General features: G+C 45.8%; 2 protein-coding genes and 2 long non-coding RNA genes across 4 annotated transcripts; 2 read left to right on the top strand and 2 right to left on the bottom strand.

Moving 5' to 3' along the window:
- The first annotated feature begins 55 nt into the window (after positions 1-55).
- Positions 56-919, top strand: LOC110862092. The gene is made up of 2 exons (XR_004833340.1): positions 56-144; positions 220-919. It is a non-coding gene; the product is annotated as an uncharacterized LOC110862092 (long non-coding RNA).
- LOC110862128 (dorsal-ventral patterning protein Sog) lies at positions 605-12,389 on the bottom strand. The gene is made up of 14 exons (XM_022111290.2): positions 11,907-12,389; positions 8,266-8,369; positions 5,804-5,936; positions 5,629-5,700; positions 5,213-5,563; positions 5,039-5,121; positions 4,585-4,892; positions 4,174-4,508; positions 3,841-4,111; positions 3,674-3,767; positions 3,311-3,593; positions 3,069-3,223; positions 2,691-2,996; positions 605-2,629 (listed from the first exon to the last, which is right to left on the bottom strand). Exons 1-14 carry the CDS (start codon positions 12,187-12,189, stop codon positions 2,417-2,419), a joined length of 2,991 nt encoding a protein of 996 aa, XP_021966982.1. The 5' UTR covers positions 12,190-12,389; the 3' UTR covers positions 605-2,416.
- Positions 12,390-12,433: 44 nt separating this feature from the next.
- On the top strand, positions 12,434-15,216 carry LOC118433360. The gene is made up of 2 exons (XR_004833339.1): positions 12,434-12,921; positions 14,539-15,216. It is a non-coding gene; the product is annotated as an uncharacterized LOC118433360 (long non-coding RNA).
- Positions 15,028-19,551, bottom strand: LOC110862108 (serine--pyruvate aminotransferase, mitochondrial). The gene is made up of 9 exons (XM_022111262.2): positions 17,948-19,551; positions 17,792-17,877; positions 17,662-17,724; positions 17,455-17,584; positions 17,076-17,241; positions 16,677-16,779; positions 16,553-16,605; positions 15,372-15,719; positions 15,028-15,271 (listed from the first exon to the last, which is right to left on the bottom strand). Exons 1-9 carry the CDS (start codon positions 18,036-18,038, stop codon positions 15,127-15,129), a joined length of 1,185 nt encoding a protein of 394 aa, XP_021966954.1. The 5' UTR covers positions 18,039-19,551; the 3' UTR covers positions 15,028-15,126.
- Between the last annotated feature and the right edge of the window lie 333 nt (positions 19,552-19,884).

Raw genomic sequence — 19,884 nt, 5'->3', positions numbered from 1 at the left:
GGGTGTTGCGTACCATGAAAACCTACAGTTCGATACATATTTACTATGTCCCATGCAGATTCAAGGACAAAGTGCCTCTCACGCTCGTCCTCGTTCTGGGTGTGATAACATTAACTCACCTCCTGGCGTTCATAGCCTTCTTTGGTAGTAATCCTCTACAGAACCATGTATTCACATGCGTAATCCATGTAATCTCAATGTTCCACTCTTTCTTTCCAGCCAGTTCGAAACTTACTGCACAAAATGTAACGTTGGGATGCATGAGACGGCACGGAAATGCCACATTTTGCCAAAGTTTGTACATTACTACGACAAATAGTGACAAGAATAGTACTCTGAACTGGAAAGACACGGGATGAATGAATGAATATGTACATGTGTGGTCGTGCTAGTAAAAATATTGCCTCAATTTGAAGCTTTTTGCCTGTATTTCTTTATTCCTCTGTGCTAATTAGCTGATTCCCGTTCAACTGACACATAACATAATTCGATCAACACTGGTCAACTTGGCGTACTGGACTCGTAAGTGTGCATGCTTGTCGTCAAATGCCATGTCAATGTAGCTAAAATGCGGACCAAAAATAAGAGAATTAATTCCAGGATGGACGGCACAAACAACAGTTGTTTTATTAAGTATAATTTCCTACCATGTAATCAGCAATACTGATGCTTATTTATTATCCTCGTAACATACATATTTATATTTAATAGCAAACAAATAAAGTTATGACCTCTGCATAAAAAAATAAACTTGGTTCAATTAAGTAAAATTGTTATTAAAACAAGAACAAAAACAAAGCAGGGATGAGAATAACAAGCTTAAGTATGAGATAAATAACACGTAATAATAATATTTGAAAATATTAATCAGGAATTATGTAGCAGCAGTAATACAAATAATGAAAACAAGGAAAGAAACTTTTCGATACATTTTTTTTCTCTCCATATTTTCCCTAAATAGTTATTTATTTATGAAATTGAAATACTTTCAGCGTTTGTATGGCACTTTGAGAATCACGCGTAATATGCATTTTTACCCTATTTGCATAATAATAAACCAATAACGTTACAATACAAGTGTTGAATTCCTTTATAATAAATAATACTAACATCGGTAACAGTGACAGCATCATCATCTTATTAACGATGTGGCGCATAAAATCTTATTAGCAAGCAGTGTGTAACAGTCACGTGACGTGGTAATTAATAGTTTTGTAAGCTCACAAACCTAAGAATACATAAAGTGCAATAGATTTTAATAACCTAGTAAATAGCTCAAAGTAGTAATTATTTAATAGCTGCGTGGCTGGCAGGTATTTCTAAGTTTAGATATTAAGTAAATATTTCAGGTGGGAAACGTTCCTCGTACTCCTCATCATTTTCAATACACGATCGGAATGAATAAAAATGGCACGCAAAATTAGTTTCGGTATTATTAGCGCAACTTAATAAAATGCAGAGTTCACACCTATTTACACTTTCGTTAACTATAATTACTCCCGTAATTTTTTACTCTTAACGAATGTTCACATTTAAAAAAGCACAATAGTAAAATAACATTTTATCCTAATCAGTCTTTGGTCTGCTCATCTCGACTTCCGTCCGACGCCACTGCCTCCTCCTCCTCCTCCTCCTCCTCCTTATTCCACTATAAACTACTCAGTACTCCCACCCACACACAGTCTCAATCACGACGTTTTACACATTTCTTCGAGGAAACGCTTCCCACTTCATTGCTGATAAGCGTGTCGTCTATTTAAAAACGTCACAATTTCCCATTCACTCGAATTTGCATATGACACGGTACTACATAATTGAGATATTCACTAACTTCTGCACAGTTAAGATTATTATTCAAGTACAATAATGGTCTATAGATAGCTCCGTGTGATTATCATCTACATGTTAAGGAGGAGTAATTAATCAAAGTTGACCCGTAGTCGTGGTACACATCGTGGTAAAAGTTTCTCCGTATCTCCTACATTATTGATGAGCTGGGTGCGGACTGGAGGTGTCTCTACCCACAGTGCGCACCCACCTCTCTTCATAAAGGCCAAGACAATCCAGCTGCCTTCCTCTCAATAAATACTCTCTTTTCTTCACGCTAAACTAGGCTAAACTAAAATATTTAGATTGCACCAGAATATTCTTATTCAAGTATAAAAACAAGAGAACGGTAAACGTTCAGCTCGACCGCCGCTGCGGTTTTCTTGGTTCGCAGCCTACTCGATTTCCATCCTAACATTTAAAACTCTAAAACTACTTCTGATTCATATTACTTCACAAACAATAAGTTAACAGGTCTAGAAATATGTTCTACTTTCCATAATAATAGTAATTTGCTCAACACAATAAATAGCAGTTTTTACTCTGCGAGCACCGTGGTTTGGATAACTTGGGTTGATGCAGTGTCAGCTTACAATTGTCCAGAATGCTTGGGTCGATGTCGCGTGGGTGGTTTTCGCTGTCTCGACGTGAAGTTGGGTGCCGAGGAGAGAAAGGAAGGAACCTTGGGTCGCGATAAGGACTCTGGTGTTGCACAACGCGGACAGCATTCGCCCTCCTCCTTCGTCTTGACCTCACAATGAAGCGCCGGACACTGCTTCCGACCACATTTCGTCGTCCCGCTCTGCGAAAGTGGTAAAACATTGTAAACCTTATGTGACGAGAGAATTATTGGAGGAGCTTACTCTGCAGGAGCACATGACGCAGGGGATGTTTCCAAAGGGCTCGATGCGATGACTCCACTCCTCCCCATTCTTGTAGAGAGCTTCCCTGAACTTGCAGCCCCCGGCGGCCAAGACCTCCGTCTCCGAAGGGGCCTGTCTCTGCAGGTCGAACTGAGCCACGTCGTCGTGCATCGTGTCGGGGTCGATGGCTTTCTTGGGAGGACACACCTTGCAGCAGGCCAAGGGTCGCGGGTAGATGGCTTGGTCAGACGGACAGTTCAGTGGGGCACACTTCTCTCGAGTACACTCGGCCACCAAGGTTTCCGACTAAGCATAAATTATACTTGGAATTGGCGATTATTTTTCAAGTGGACACTGACACGTGGGTAAAATACTTACGTTGCAGGAGCAGGTAGTGCAGACCATGAAGCCGTTGGGAGGCATGTATGGGTGCCACGTGGAACCAGCCGGGTGGAATCGGTCACCTTCCACATTGCAGCCTCGTGCACTACTTCCTCCCGAAGGTGCAGAGTGTCGATTCTTTGTTCTCTCGTCTAAAAAAATAGAATTTGCATATATTAGAAGCAATCCATCATCATCAAGATAATTGAATTGTCACCCATTTCCGGTTTGGCACTTACTCAGACAAGTCCGGCAACATTCTCCGGTGAGAAGGACGGGATTGACGCAGTCGACGGCGGGACACAGAACTGCCTCGCATTTTGCTTGTCCCTTGTAACAGTTGCAAATGGTGCAGGTGTCGTTGACGGGCGTCCATTGGGAGTACTCTTCGCGAATCAGGCCGTCGTAGTAGCACTTGTTGGAGAGAGGCATGGAGGAGTCGTCCTCCGGTTCGAGGGTGTAGTCTGGATGGATGACGTTATTGCTCTCGGCGGATGGGAGGCAGGACGTGGGCACTCGAACCTAAAAACAACATCATGAAGGACTTGTGATAGAATAATAGGAATATTTAAATTCCGTTGAGGAGGAAATATGGGACCCACGTTTTTTATCGTAGTGGACGCCAACGTTGAGGAATCGTTAACTCGCATCACACGGAAGAGCACATCTCCGGCCTTGATGTGGGCAAATGTGATCCTGCGAGAGTCAAAACCATTCAATTAGATTTAAAATGTGGACTTGAAATACGTGTTTGGCTTCAATTTCCTACTTTGCAACTTCCCCAAAAACCCCTTCGTGTTCACTCGCTTCGAAGTTGTCGAGGGTGTAGCTCCTCACGGGAAGGCCTTTCATTTGGAGGCCTGGCATTTCCATCAGCTCCAGTCTCATCATGTCGCTCTGCGGCCTCGCATTCAGCGTCAGTTGGTAGTTGAGGGCACAGTCGGAATCCACTCCCAGCCAGATCAGACCCTGCGTCCTCAAGTCCGCGGGTGACCTCCGACTCGGCTCCAAGAGAAGAGGCGCGTCCGACAGTTGCGCATCTGGAGAAGGTCACACGTTTTAAACTGTTCTCATAATTGCCATTGCCAATTTTCAGCCATACCTCCAAAGCCTCGATAGGCCAGCCGTCCTCGCAGGTTGGCCGAGTTGGTGAGCACGTTGAGGTAAATGTTGCCTTCGTAGAGGAGTTGGAAATATCTGGAAGTCATCCCATTCGCCACGTCGCGAGTCTTGTTCCCCTGCAGCGTGATGGGAAGTTCTTCCAACACTTTCCTCCCCGTTTCCAGCTTCACGGACAAAACGGTGTGGTCATTTCCTGGGAAGTGGAAGTTGTAGGCCCAAGATCCATCTGGCAAGGGGTACACCCATGCCAACGCGGACGCCGCCGCCTCATTGTCCTCCGACCCCAAAACAGTGTCAAAAATGTCACAAGTGTGTCTGAAATTAAGTAAATATGCGGAAACATTGGTACACGTATTAACATGAAAGTATTTATTTTAAAAAATGTCGCTACCTCGCCTGAATGAACCCGATAATCTTGAATTCCGGGTTTTTCGGTGAATACACGACGATGAAGAGTGTTCCGCGTGAGAGCGAGCTAAGCTGCTCCAGTTCCAAAATGGTCCTCACTTCGATGGAATTGGACTCGTACTGGATTTTGGGCATGGTCACGGACTCTTCCACTCCGACCCCGGAGGCATCCGCGATTCGAACGGCGATCGTGATGTCTCTCTCCTCCACAAAGTCACCGTTGAAGACCACGTTCAAGTAAATGGAGCCCGTGGACGGGGACACCGTGATTACAGCCATGCCTCCAGTTCCCTGCGGATTTCACAGGATGCACATGACATGAGATGATGTATGTACATACGCGTACCAAAAATATAATCCCAACGAAACCCAATAAATAATCCACGTCGGGCGAAATAAGTATCCAACAAAACAAAACGACAAAAAAAAAGACTCACGGCTTGTGACGCAGGTTCCAAGAGGGAGGAATACAGCTCAGTCGTGACGTAGCGTTGTTTTGCCACTCTTCCGGCCAGGAAGCCTACAATTTCGGGGAAAAAACAAGAACGATTTGACAATACGTACATGTGACAGTGGAGGAAAGTTTATAAAATCTGTCGTCGCTGACTTACGGTCGTTGTCAGATCCAATTTTTTCTGTTACTAGTGCCGCAAATAATTTCTCTTCCTTCAAGAGTTTCCTATAAATCCGAGGCATTTTTCGCCAAACGCCACAAATCTTTTTCGTCTCGGCTTGGTAGTTGTTGAGCGTCACTTCCTGCTCCTCAACAACGTTCCCTTCAGGGTCGACAAACTGGATGAATTTAGGGCGCGGTAAGCCTGCATTGTGCACGAAGGAGTAGTACAGGCTTTTGTGGAGGAACATGAATCGACCAGCTCCAAGACCCCCGCTCACAGGCTCCCCCAGCCCCGTCGAGGACTTTATCAGGCTCGAAGACCGTGGCGTCAGCAGTGCTGCATATTCTGCACAAAATATATGACCATGTTAAATACGTCCCTCGAGACACACGTCGATCCTGCACACTCACCTCGGTTGTTGCTCTCGTTCCCATCCATGTCGTCCGTCGAGATTGCGTCAGAATTCCCCTTGTCTGAATTGTCTGGTCAGCAACAAAAAATAGTTACAACTTAAATTCCTCCATCCCAAATCATGCATTTTTTAAAATAAGCGAGCATAGTCTCATAACGGCATGTGTGGCTCACTCTTGAGAACGTCGGGACAAATCTTGCAACACTGTCCAGGAACACTGATGGCATCCGAGCATTCCAGTCGCTGGCAGTCACTCTTCAAATTACGGCATCGAATTCGTCCCACGATTCTCCGCTTCTTTTGTACCTGCAGAATCAGACGAAAGAAATTCAAGCTTCGCCTCAAGAAAACACACGAGGATTTTTATTGACCAGAATTTGTAGCAGTGGTGCATGAGCATGGAACCTTGTTCCACATGTCGCAGTAAATAAAAATGGGTCAGCTTCAGGGAAAAACGATCGTTTCTCCACAGCACGAGGAGACCCGTACGAGGAGTGAAATGTTGTGCGAGGTGTGTGTCAAAGGACATGGTCAGTGACCTTGCTTCTGGTTTTCAGCCTCTTGGAAACAATTTCCACTTTTTTGCCACTTTTTCCCCTACCACGATACCCATTTATTCGTGTACGCCTCATGTATTTTCTCCCTTTACGTGCACATAGCTACGTCGTGGATGGGGCCGTCTGCAGTCATAGGCGTTCAGGGAGATTGGCATAATAAAATGGTGTCGCATTAACTTGGACTCGCATGCATGCAAATTTGGCACATTTCCTGAACAGAACAACAAGTCTTCCCCACTGCTCCGTACATACGTAAGAATATGCATTTATGTAATCATGGTGAGCAGTAAGGCGCCTCTGTGCCACTGAAGAAGGATGGCGACGCGTCGTTCGCCACTGCTCCCTGCCTGCCTGCTAGTAGTGCCTACGAACTGCTGCTACCAAGTGGCGAGGATAACGAGGTGTGTATGGCTTTGATCTGGAATGCTTGGTGTTGGCCGAAGGTGGAAACTGGACATGCCAACAGTCGTCGTCCAGAAATAGAGTGAGATGATTGCATGTGAAGAGATGCGAATGCGAAATAATTGGTTTTATGGTTTCTCCTCTGTCTCGCCATAACCCAAACATGGACAATATTATTACTCTTCTTCTCTGCCCAGTTGCGACTGCGAGCAAAAAAACAAGGCCACAAACAAACCAAGCAGTAGCAAAAGTCTATCGTGCTCTGTTATTATGCTAACTTTTCATTAGTTAACTAACGAAGCAGCTAAACCATACGACGACGCGTATTTATTATGCATGTGTATTTGGAGAGCAGGTCTTGTGGTGCATGTTGGTTGGTGGTGCTGACGAGAGTTTCATTCCATGGTGAATCTGCTCCTCGTTGCACTTATCGACATTTGATAGGAGGAGGAGGACTGCTGCTGCTGCTACCGTGCTACGGTTTCTGCTTAGCCAACTGCTCTTTGCAAATATCTCCGTGTGAATGAGTGTTGATTTCAATTGCAAATAACACGGATCCCACCAAACCATTTGCGTCAACTAAAACAAAAGTACACACACACAAACACAGAGGCCATGCACAGAGGAGACAATGGGCTAAAAATACGACTAATTGGATCCACTCTGTAATAATACGGTCGGAGCATCACTCAGGCAGCCAGAGTTGAGACGAGGAACTTTTCCTCATCCGCGATCTCTGCATCCTTGTTAGCAGCTCAAAACTCATTTATTAGTGAAGAATATGATCATCACATAATTCTTCTCTCCCTGTCTCCGCTCTCTTCTCATCAAGCACTGCATTATTATAATGACGATAAGTAAGTCACACGACGACGACGACGACGACGATGAGGATGCCATACACCGGCTTCACATGTGGGGAACACCATGCTGCTCGTACTGGTCTCTTCCTTCTTCGATTGGATTGGCCTTCGCTCCTGAGTTGAACTGACGCCAAGGAAGCGTGGAGTACATAGCAGCAGAAGAAGCCAGAGTGGCCCGAAATATGCCACCCAAAGACCTTGAGCATCTCCCCATTTCATGCACCAACGACACGCACCACCACCACCACGACTCCTCGTACCACCGACCCATGACAAACGAAATGGACGAATCTCCGACAAGGAGCAGGATGACCATACACCGAATCCGGTATGAGCCGATGGTCAACAACGAGCTGGGCAAAAAAAGCAAGACGAGTTTGTCCCGTTTGTGGACGTGGTGGGGCCTGCAGATGATAACAAGTTGGGGCCGTTGCCCCAAGCTTTCTTCGTCAAGCCCGTGGCGCCACGGAGAGCGCAGACATCAGACACGGAGATAAAGTTTCAATCCAGGAGCAGAGTGGTGGCAGAGGAGCATAAAACATGTTGATGATGAATACATTATCTTGATATCCATAATATTGGGCTGCTGGTGGCTATATTATTGCTGATCCTCCCTCCCTCCTGGGCCCGAGCCAACTCACAAAGCAAGCGAAAGCAGATCTTTGCCAATTCTCAAACTGCCTCAGATTTCAGAAAAGTATGAGAAACAACCAGTGACATTTCACTCCATTTGCACCCAGTAAATACACAAATTTATTGCCACAGCATCACATAATGCACATAAAAGCGTGGTAGGAATGTCTCCGCTCTTACCGATTCGCATGCACACTGGATGCAGTGCATCACGCCGAAGGGCTCTCCCAGGTCAGGGCTCCAAGTGTCGCCAATTTCGTGAACGGTTTTCCCCAGTCGGCATTCTGCAAGGAAAACAAATAACAAGTCCAATCAGTGAATGGAGGAGGAAATGAGTTTGGAGCACAACAAGCCACCAGAACAGGAACATCAATAATTGCCAGAATTTTGTTGGATGGATGGGATTTAAAATTAGCTATTTCTTGAGTCGGAGGAGCAGCAAGTTAGTTGGACAGGGGCCAGAGGAATCAATATAATAAAATTCTTTAACCCGGATTTCCACATTCCAATTCCTCCTCCAACTTTTATACAAATACCAAAAATCCTGAAATCCTATCTCCCAACCCATCAAAACCAATATCAACAACATTCTCGCTCTCTCGCGAGTGTGCATACAGAAGTATATGCACACTATTGCACACATGGATCTGTGGATGTAGCAGTCGTCGTAGTAAACAAGCGTGAGTAATGGCTGGGTTGACAGGCGAGAGAGAGATCGGATGCAAAAGACATGAAAAAGGGGACACTTTTTTCGAGAGACAAAGAGAAATGGAAGGCCAGAGCCAGCCAACCAGGCAACTCTCCCTCTCTCTCGTGATGGAGAAGTTTGCTAATTAATTTGTCATCCCTTCCGTATAATTGGCCATGTTCCCTTTTCTCCCACTGCACACACATCTCCGAGTACTAGAAGGAGAAGGTGGGGAGGAGAGGGTGGTGGTGGTGGTGGTGGAGAAAGCAGTGCAAACCGGAACGGGTGAAGGAGGAAAGGAGGAAAGGAGGAATGGAGGACGGGGAAGATCAAGGAAGGAGGGAGAGGAGTAGACGAGACGTGTTTGCAAAAAAAGCCGGCGCCACCAAACTAATCGCCTGCTTTCTCTCTCTTGACTCTTGTGGTCTACTTTCCCTTCTCCTCTCCTGCCTGCCATGCTCTCGGCTGGCCCGTATCATGATACAATCCTAACATCATGAACCTGCTGCTGCTGGACAATGTGTGCTCCATTTTATTCGTGCTGCTGGGGGGCTGGAGGGAGGAGTGAGAGAATCACCTCGAGTCCGACTTTGCTTAATAGAACGTGCTGATGGCGCAGTTTGAAGGATAAGCTCAAGTTGCACCATAACCATAATAATGCCTTAACTGAGCAAACATTCATCTCGTTAACTTCTCATTTCCCACCACCACCGCCACCGCCGCCGTCATTCCTGCTTTTGTGCATGTCAGGCAGTGCACCTAAACGCTGGCTTGACTCAAATTCATGGCTTCATAAATTAAAACGGGAGCCAAGGGCATGGAGTCGTTGAGAGAGGGCAAAGCAGAAGAATCGTCTTGGTCTTATTCTCTCTCTCTCTCTCGACGGCGAGTTCAAGCGAGTGGTGGAAGGATGGATGGATGGGATGGAGTTGTGTAGTGGCGGTCATGGGGTTGAGGCTTGTAGTTAAATTAGCGGACAATTGACAGGTGAAGGCATATTCGCTGATTAGTCTGAAAAGTTGATGTCTCACTTGGCGCCGGCACTTATCTATTACGATGCATTGTGCTAGAGAGAGAGACGCACCACATCATCATCAAAATAAATACGACTCCTCGTAGTAATCATGTACAATACTATGCAAAAAGTATGCAAATTCGCCTCCACGCTGCATATGTGTACGTACGTATGTGCAATCCTCTAGAGAGTCGAGCAGCTTTACTATCGCTATGTACTTACTTGCTTATCTGCCCAAGTGTGTGATAAGCCTCGAATGATACGTGTCCTGCTTTATCTGACATTATATTGTGTACACACTGCGGTGCGGGCACAACATTCGATTGTGCTGTGGAGGTGATCTTGGTGCGATGGTGGAGGCTAAAACCATACTTTTGGTGCCCCAAAATGTACATACACCCGTCCGCCGAAGAAGAAGAAGAATAATGCTGCTGAGGACGAGTGGATGATGATTGATTCGCATGTTGCATTCAATCCACCCTCAATTCCGTCACCAATAATTGGACATGTCCATAACTTGAGAGTGTGACAGAACATGTTCATTTTATTCCTCTTCTGTCCCTGCTTCTTCTTCTTCGTCTTCTTGTGCACCCACTCTTTCTCTGCCAATAACGTGTCAAGTCCTTTTAAAGGAAAAGTGCCATCCGTGGAAAGAGCGAACGAGACAGTCCCCATAAATTCTCATGTCTTCCCATCCACATTTCCCATCCTCTCCTCCTCCCCGTCGTTTTGTTGTGTTGTCGTTTGCATATTTAGTCGTCGTCGTATTTGCATGTGTGTACGTACGTACGTTTGTGAGTGCGATGGGTGTTTCGTAAAACAAAATCAATTCGCCAACAAGTCACGCCACTCACTCAATCACTCATCAATTAAATCGAGCACTGCACACTTGGCATGCACGCTACGGAGCGAGTGGAGTGAGAGCAGTGCAGCCACAGCGTTTTTGTCGCCGTCGTAAAAATGAAGCGAATCCTGCCATTTCAATAAAACTCGCTGTGATATGCGATTGAAATAAATGATGAATGTCGTAAAAGGAGAAAAGTGCCCCAATTGAGGCTTGAGGAGAGTGGTGAAGGTGCTCATAAATCTAGTCCCCCCGCCCGCCCCCCTCCGTCGCCACCTGGACTACGACGCAATTTGTCGCGACGTCCAGACCCTCCTCGCACTACAAATCCTGCTGCACAACCTGTCCTGCATCACATCCAACGTTTCAATGTCAACCATTTTCCATTCCATGTCGAAGGACGTGCCGCACGTCGTCCACTCCAAGATGAAAAGTATTGTCTCCACATTTGTGACCAGGAATCAATCAATTATATTGTTGCCAATTTCATAAATATTCATTCATCGTCTCGCAACCAACCAACTTACTACACCAACTACATGCTTACATATTTATTTACTTACATATTTATTTACTCACTACTGTGCACAACAACTGCCCAACCAAACCAACCACGCTCTGGGATGCACTACAGTTAAATAGCAAAACTAACTATGATTGATGTGCTCTTGGTTTTTGCATACTGCTTTTCGCCGGTATGTCGCCCAATTACGAAGCACCCTGAAAAAAGGAAGCTGGCCGACGGCTGTGTGTCTCTCCTCCAGTCGAATAACCAATCGTTCATGAATAATTCATGGGTCAAAGAACAATCATTCTCGTGTCCAGCAAGCAGGGTTTACTTGTTCGAGTGCTAATAAAGATGCCACCAGCGCCTATTTATTTCCAGCCGTGAGTCAGGTGGAGCCAAATATTTAGCACATAATGAATGGCAGAGCCTCGTCGTCCCAATCCAAAACAAGCAGCGCTTTTTAGTCTGGCTGGATTTTACAAATTGTTGACATTGGAGTTGACCCAAAGCGATGGGATCTGGAAAAAAGGACAAAATTGCGTCGTAGTCCAGTTGGCGTCCTCCTCACCGGCGGCTCGACTTATTTACGAGCAGGTTGTTCCAATTGGCCTCCCCTCATTTTGCAACAAGTTACGATGAGGATGAGATGAACCGAGTTTTTGTGCCAATCGCAATCGCACCAGAATTTGCAATTTATTGATTGCACAACGGAGGTGCATTGTGTGAGAGGAAGAGATTGAAAATGCCGAAGGATAAAAAAACTTACCACTCGTCCGCTTTGACTTTCTCCGAAGATCTTCCGCCTTCAGAGGAAACTTTGAGCGGTGCGTCCTCCTCAAATTTCTCCCCTCGCGATTTCCATTGTTGTTATTCGCACCGCCACCACCACCGCCGCCTCCAATCGTGACATTTCTGGCATGGGGGGCCATCGGGGATCGGGCTGGGGCCACACCCACAGCACCAACCGCTCCATCACTCAACTCCACCAAAAGTACGAGTCCCACCAAGACGGCAGCCCCCACGAGGAACACGACGCCTCTCACCTGCATTTTTTTACACTTGGTTTCAGTTTATGCTGCACACACACTGTGCTTGACCCCAGAGGTCAAACGTCAAGTTTATTGTGTCACTGTGTCTTGGAAAGTAGTCTCAAAGTCTCACTTTTCCCCTGACGTTGCCATACGCCAAGAAATCTTTGCCAACATTACATCACTGCTAGGATTCCGTTTCGTGTTCTTCTCGGGCTGAGTGTGATCGTGCAACTGACTGGGACGAAGCTACTGCGAGCGGCTTCCACTTGCTCAGGTGGTGCGCGATGGTGATACTGCTCCTTCACTCGCCTATTACTTAAATAACTATGCATGTGGCACAAAAAGGTACGTATGTAGATCCCATGCATCATAAAGTGACTCTCTTTAATCCGATTAGCACATCCGCACCCACAGCCAGCTAAACGCACATCCGAGAGTTCCTCACAAGAACCACACCTACGATTCCTTTGTGGTCGCAGGTTCTCACGCCTCCATCGTCGTCGTCGTCGCCATCATCATCGTCTCAAGAATCTCATCGCACCCCAGCAACCCACCCAGAAGAAGAAGAAGGCTTCCTTTGGTCACCTCCCGACCCCATTTCATTTCATGGCATGCCCACAATAACGGACTGAAGGGGGCAGCGACTGGATGTGCCCATTCACAAAATGATAACGTTTCCTTGGCTTGAGCTGGATTTATTCTTCCTCCTTGCCAACGATTTTGGGTGAAAAGAATGGATCGAATTCTTGAGTGAGTGAGGTGACATTTTTACAATTTGATTCCTTCGGTGTGTCAGGTGTGGATTGGGGTTGGAGTGGGAAAAATTCATTTGCAGGCTCATAAACGCATGGAAAAATCCATTGTCCACTCGTTGATACATGTTTCCTCCCATAAAGTTTATAATTTTCCATTCAGAACAATCGCATAATGACAAGAGGAGTAAAATATGTATGACCGATGACCTGCACCAGAGAAAAGACCACCGTCAATCCCATTGAAATTCGTGTGTGCAGTGAAAACATGCACCGTTTATTTATACACAAGTAATTGTTTGGTTGGTGGTCCTTGTCGTCGTCCCAACCGTGCATAGAGGCTTTCATCCTCATTGTCACCCTGTTCCGTGGGTGGGTGGAGCATGTAATGTGTGTGCTCTTTTCTCCCACATCCATGTGTCCATACATACCTTAATTGTGTGAATGAATTGGACACTGAAATTGAGTTGGACACTGAAATGGGATCAGAAAAAGAGACGAAGGGTCTGCTGAGGCTGCCCCCATCACCTTCATTCCTTCACTGCGTGATGTGATGCCTGGTGTGATCTATTTTAGCTTCTCCATAACCTAGAGCTCGATTTAATTGGTTTCCTAACCCAGGCCGGTCTTGAACTTCAAAGACTGTTTGTCGCCCTTCCGCCCTGCCTCCTTGCTTTAGACTCATGTCCCGTTTCTGCCTCTCCTACGAGCCTGGTCAAAGTCAACCTCTCAAATATTTTGCCTGGAAAGGCAGCAGAGTATGGAAAATTGTCAACTGCCGCAGTAGCCGATAGCATTCGTAAGGACGCTGTGTTCCTTGGGGGTATGAATGGTAGGCACATAGGTAGGTGTGTATGGGCAGTAAATGAGTAGAGTCATGTCAGGCTCAAGGGAGCCGTATAAATAAATAAATAAATAAAAGAGGAATTCCGGCCTTTTCTGTGTTGTTGTGTCGTGTTAAAAAGTATTTCTGGGAAGGGATTAACATTCCCGTGAGCGGAGGAGGAAAGGACGACGAGGGTGACAATAAAGGGTCCATTCTTAATCCGCTTGCACAGGTACAAAATATGTAAGTTGTGCAGCGTTGTAGACAAAGTGGGACTGAACTGCGTAGATATGTACGTACGTGTAATAGTTGGTCATTTAGTTATGGGGATTATCATAAGAGTTGTCCACCAAGACATGAAATTTTCTCCCCATCGTCACCTTTATGACATTTATGACACCATAACTCACACCCAGCCCAAGGAACCAAACCAACACCTGACCCTTAAATGCTTTTCCTTCTCATACCAAATGTCATAACTTGCTCTCGGCGGAAAGGAGCAGCGAAGGTCGTACGGATGACAACGTCCAACGTCATAAATGGAGATGAGTTTCGTTTCGCCGTGCTTTCGCAGGTGATGAGATTTCTTGGATTGGCAGAGTCAAAGTGGGCTCGCAGCTGTCACCCAGCAAGCAAACCCAATAACATTGACGCGAATTTATAACATTCATGTTTACTCGGAGATTTTGAAATGACACCCAAATCGGCACGTTCTCCTCGTAATAATTGCCACCAGGAGGACAAGAAATAACAAACATGCCCGATTTATTGTTGTTATTCTTGTCACAGGCGCCTCTGTCCTTCGCTGCAAAAAAAAATGTCGTCGCAGTCTATCAGGCATTTGCCCACCCGGACGATCGTGATATTCGTGATGCAGCAGCACAAGCCAGGAAAATGATGCACATCTACATCTGCAAATGGCCAGAGGGACGTGGTGTGGTAATAATAATAATAATAGCATCTCTCCGCCAGTTGGTGAGATGCGGCGCCAGGCCGTCACAAGAGAGAGACTGGACATTTCACAGGCTACTCGCAAAGGTCACATCACTTGTGGACTCGGCTCCCAATTAATATTCCAATCAACGGCGGATCAATGGCTTTCTGCCCAGCAAGGTGAACTCCATCAGGCAGCAGACACAGGACATAGACGTGAGATTTTTTTATACGTGACTAACTTTTTTTGTGCCCCACATTAAGCATGCCAGACCACTCACTACCCATTTTCTACCAGCTTTATGCTGATCGTCGTAATCGTGCCAATACCCAAAACAACCCGTATCCCTTTTATCAATGTTCATTTATTAGCAAAATTCACAGAGACAAAACAAGAAGCCATTTCATCCACTCAATCCGAATTCGCGTCGTCGTCGTTTCCTTCTAATACTTTGCCATTTTGATGGAATCCTTGAGCGCAGCCAGGACGCGATCCACCTTCTCCGGATAAGCATTATAGCCCATCAAACCGATCCGAAATACTCGCCCGGCCGTGAGCCCCAGTCCCCCAGCAATCTCAATGTCGAATCTGCCATCATAATAATAATAACATTTGCATAAACAAGGATCATCATCATGATATCATGCATGCCACATTCCATCCGCGTGTCTCATCCCATTTCACTCACTTCTCCATGGCATGTTTCGTCACGGCCTTCCAGTCCAGCCCTTCCGGCACGCGGATCGTGGTCACCGTGGGGAGACGATCTGCAGGGTTTTTGACGAACAATTCCAGCCCCATCCCTGTGATTCCGTCCCTCAGTCGGTTCGCGTTCTCCTCGTGACGCTTCCAAATGGCTGGGAGGCCTTCTTCCACAACGGCCGTGAGGGCCTCTCGCAAGCCGTAGAAGAGGTTGATGGGAGGCGTGTGGTGGTAGAACCGGACGTCCCCGGGGGAGCAGGCCCAGTACACCGACAGCAACTTCATGTCCAGCAGGAACGACTTGACCGGCGTCTTGCGCCCTTTGATTACCTCGCTGCAATTTAATGAGAATTAGCATATAAATCATCATGATTCTGGAGTGATGTCACGAATGATAGCATTGCAGTGAGGACACTTAATATTTGTCCTGTAGCCTGTTGTTTCTGAAGGAGTTTGCTAAATATAACCCAACACGATGCTGTACATGCACGAATGAGAATAGAAAAAAATTCATATGGTTATTTTTAAGCCCAATTCTGATTTAGGGATTTTCCTATTTATGTATATTTCGTTTTCTGATCCGCGATAATTTTTTTTTGCAAATGGGGAGAGATATCGAGTCAAATGGGATTTGTTGACTATTTGCATATTTTCGGTGGGACAAAAAAAGCGGAAAAAGAGTGGATGATGATGAGTTGAGAGAGTTTGTGGTTGAGTTTTGTGGTGGTGTGGATAAGTGTGTGGAGTGGAATTTGGGTTAAAAATAGTGAGATGATATTGGATATGAAATATGGGGAGATGGAACTGAAGTTGTTGGCGTCAGGAATGTCTCCTGGGTGGAGGACATTAATCTTTAGTGTTTCCTTCTGCGCTGTAAACTATCTCTTCGCCAATAAGTTTTTTTTCTCGAGACTTTGCTCCCTCATATCACCAGGCTTGTTGTTGCTGCTTTATTCGCATTGGTCTTATGCAACCAGCTCTTCGTCCGTCCGTCCCATCCGTGATACAAACTCACCCCATCGCAGTTTGACAAAGCTCGGGGAATGAACCACTCTTCAATGCGTGAGGGGTTTCGACAACCAGTAAACTCTGAGCCGATTTTAAACCGACTCGGGCTTTATGAGCACTGGGAACTGTAAGGTTTAGAGAAACTGAGCAAGCACTTACACAGCCCGTGGTCCAAAGGAGATAGGAGCAATTCCTGGAGGGGCACCGATCACCTTTAATCCACATCAAACCAACACCGCCGAATTAAAATATGATCTAGATCAAGCGCTGTCCTCCACTTTACCTTCTGCGATCCTGTGTAAATGGCATCAATCTTGAGCTTATCCACCGAAAATGGCACACCCCCCAACGACGCCACCGTGTCGACGGCCAAGAGACAGCCATACCTAATAAATCGTTACAGAGAAATCATTTACGGTGTGAGACGAGACGACGACGCCGTTGGCGACGATGATTCGCTTCAATCTACTTCAGCATCATCACCAAGAATTAGTTCAGATTCTATCACAACAGTAAATTGCCAATCGATTCCGGTTCCTCACACTCATCTTCAGAGACACGCCAATAAGATTTGCCAGCTAGTGGCACTCAAGCCATCACTCACACATATCGGTGCGCATCACAATTAATGATACAATTAGCATAATCTCAAACGAGCCCTATGAATGAATGACTGGTTTACTTGCGACACAGGTCTCCAACGCCGTCCAGATTTTGCATGACCCCCGTGGAGGACTCGGAGTGGACGAGGAAGAGCACTTTGGGCCTGCTCGACACCAGTGCGGCTTCAATCTCCTGGAGGGAAAAGGCATTTCCTGGTTCGGTCTCCATCCGCACAGCCTTTGCCCCTGAGGAATCAAACGTCAGTCTCAATTATGCGTCCACATTCTCCTCCGCTGACCTCATCCTTCTCAGAAACAACGAGTCCCAGCGTGCACAACAACATTATTGCATTACATCATCATCTCCACTTTCTCAAATCATGCTGAGCTTCGTGTACATGAAATTCTAATAAAGTGAGAGAGCCAGAGAGAGTGGATGCACTTTTTTTATGCACTCACCGATTCGGAAAGCGAGATCTGCAACTCGATCTCCCCACAAGCCATTTACGCCGACGAGCATCGTGTCTCCTTGCTCCAAGAGGTTCACGAGAACGGCTTCCATGGCCAGATGACCAGGCCCACTTATCACCTAAACGCAACGTGTGTTTATCATCCGTAGCAAAAATTGGGCTTTTTTCTACTTTCACTATTATTTCTAATACTCACAAGGGTCCATGGGTTCTCGGTCTGAAAGACGTATTGTAGGCCGACCTTAATGTCATCCATTATCTAATTGGACACAAATAAAATGGTCACAAGAGGAAAAAAAACCAGTCACAAGAAATGACAATCATACTCTGAAAATTTCTGCATGCATGTGTCCAATGATGGGCAAACTACCAGCCGCACAGACTTCCGGAGAACAGTTGGACGGTCCGGGACCTGATGAAACGATTTCAAGTGAATCCTCGTGAATCGTAGAAATTTTGACAAATTGTATGGGGAATCTTACCCATGAGAAGTCGTTTCTGTGGGACTTGGATCCTCTCCTTGAGCAGTTGGGTGGGTGGGGGGACGAGAAGGTCATGGCTCACTCCGTTCATTCTCACAATAGAGTTACCGTTGACAAATAGTGCTAATTGGTGTTTATTCTTGATGGTGGAAATGGCGACTGAGGCAGGCGAGGGAGTGTCACCTACTTTAAGTAAACTGGAAATGTGTAGCTATGTACATATCCAGCTCTCTATCTGTGATTGTGACATTGTGGGTCACAAGATCGGCTGCTGGAAAAGTTGGTTTCTTAATATACACGTGCTCTCTCGTATCACTCAACAAGCAAGTTAACCAGCTCGTAAATATTCCTTATATAAAAGTTTAATCCAAGAGGAGGATAAACAGCAGCAGGAGTCACAGAAAGCCGTGAACTTGGCTTACAAATCTGGACATGTCACCCCACCACGTACTCTGCTGATATTGCAATCAGGAACATATTGTTGTTGAGTAACAAATACCGAGAAATCGTAGCTACTCAGCTAACTAGATATTTGTACTTGCATGCATCTCATTTCACGAGTTCCAATGTACCGTGTTTGTCTTTCGTTTTCGTTACGACCGTTCCCATTCATTCTTCGTTCCGAAATTAGAAATCAGCAACAAATGTCCAAAAGGCATCGGGTTTCCCATGCATATCCAAAATTTCCAAAAGTATGCATGCACTTCATTCCAATCCTACTCCGAAACCAAATGGCACATTTTCATCGTGCCACTCTACCTCCCCGAAGATTACCAAAGTCGTCTAAATGAGAATGCACTCTGACATGATGTCATCATTCATTAAATAAATCATAACCGGCATCTGGCGATGAATGGATCTGAGTCGTTCAACTATGCAAACTGAGTTTTCTATGGTCTTCTTGCATCGCTTGAAACCTACGCGAATTGTGACTCACGAAGGAGTACTTTTGCGAAAATATGTATCCGATGCCCTGGGCTTCCTAGTCCGTGTGATGTCCAAGAAAATAATGGCAACTGCTGCTGCTTGTCGACCGACCAGCATCACATCATGAACTTTGTCTTGCCTCCTAATTGGTACAATTGAATAATTGTAGGGCACAAGACTACCCGACCTGCCTCCAGCAGTCAGGTGTAATTATTGGCCATCCTGCCACCAAACCCGCCATTAACCAACTGTCGGACTACACGCACCGTACGAGAACCAGATCAGTCAGAGAAGGGAAGACGAAAAACAACACCTTGCACCAGGAATGATTGACGGCCTTGTGATGATGACGATGGTCCCATACGCCATACCGCACTACTCCATGCCTCGCAAATTCTTCCCACAATAATTCCACTACATGACTCAACTTTCCAACTCCTCCCGATGTATTGGCACATGGACATGTTTATGGGGATGGCGATGAGCCGGGGTTTGCACTGCTCGCCTCCAACTCATTCTTGTCCAATTCGTCAATCATAAAATAATTTCTTGGCCATGTTTTCAGTCGGAAAATTAGACGGACGAAGTGATGGAAGAACGTCAATCGGAATGAGATCATAATAATCCATCCTAAAAAGTAATTCATTGTGCAAGCATTCTTTTTCTCAAATCCGTCCAATTCAAACAATCCGTACCTCATTCTCCATTATACAACTGTCAACTTCCCACCATGTACTTTGCATATTCAGACTTTGCAAAAAAGTTGGTGCCGAATTACGTATGCAGATGAATAAGGAGGAGTTTGCACAAACAATAGTATGTACAGCGTGGTGTGTGTATGCAAATGGACGAGCAAGTATGACCTCAACCCCAATTAAGCCGTCATCGAACGGATTTATTAGACCCACAGCGTATGCTTGCGTGTTGGGGCAGATGTGCTAGTGGACCAGCATGGCAAATGTTTATAAATGTCTTGCTGGAAATTGACATTACTGGACAGTGACAGAAAT

This window comes from Folsomia candida, unplaced genomic scaffold (genome assembly GCF_002217175.1).
Source record: "Folsomia candida strain VU population unplaced genomic scaffold, ASM221717v1 Fcan01_Sc049, whole genome shotgun sequence".
NCBI lineage: Eukaryota > Metazoa > Arthropoda > Collembola > Entomobryomorpha > Isotomidae > Folsomia > Folsomia candida.
Note: the sequence above shows the minus strand (reverse complement) of the source record. Positions and strands in the feature narration are given on the sequence as shown.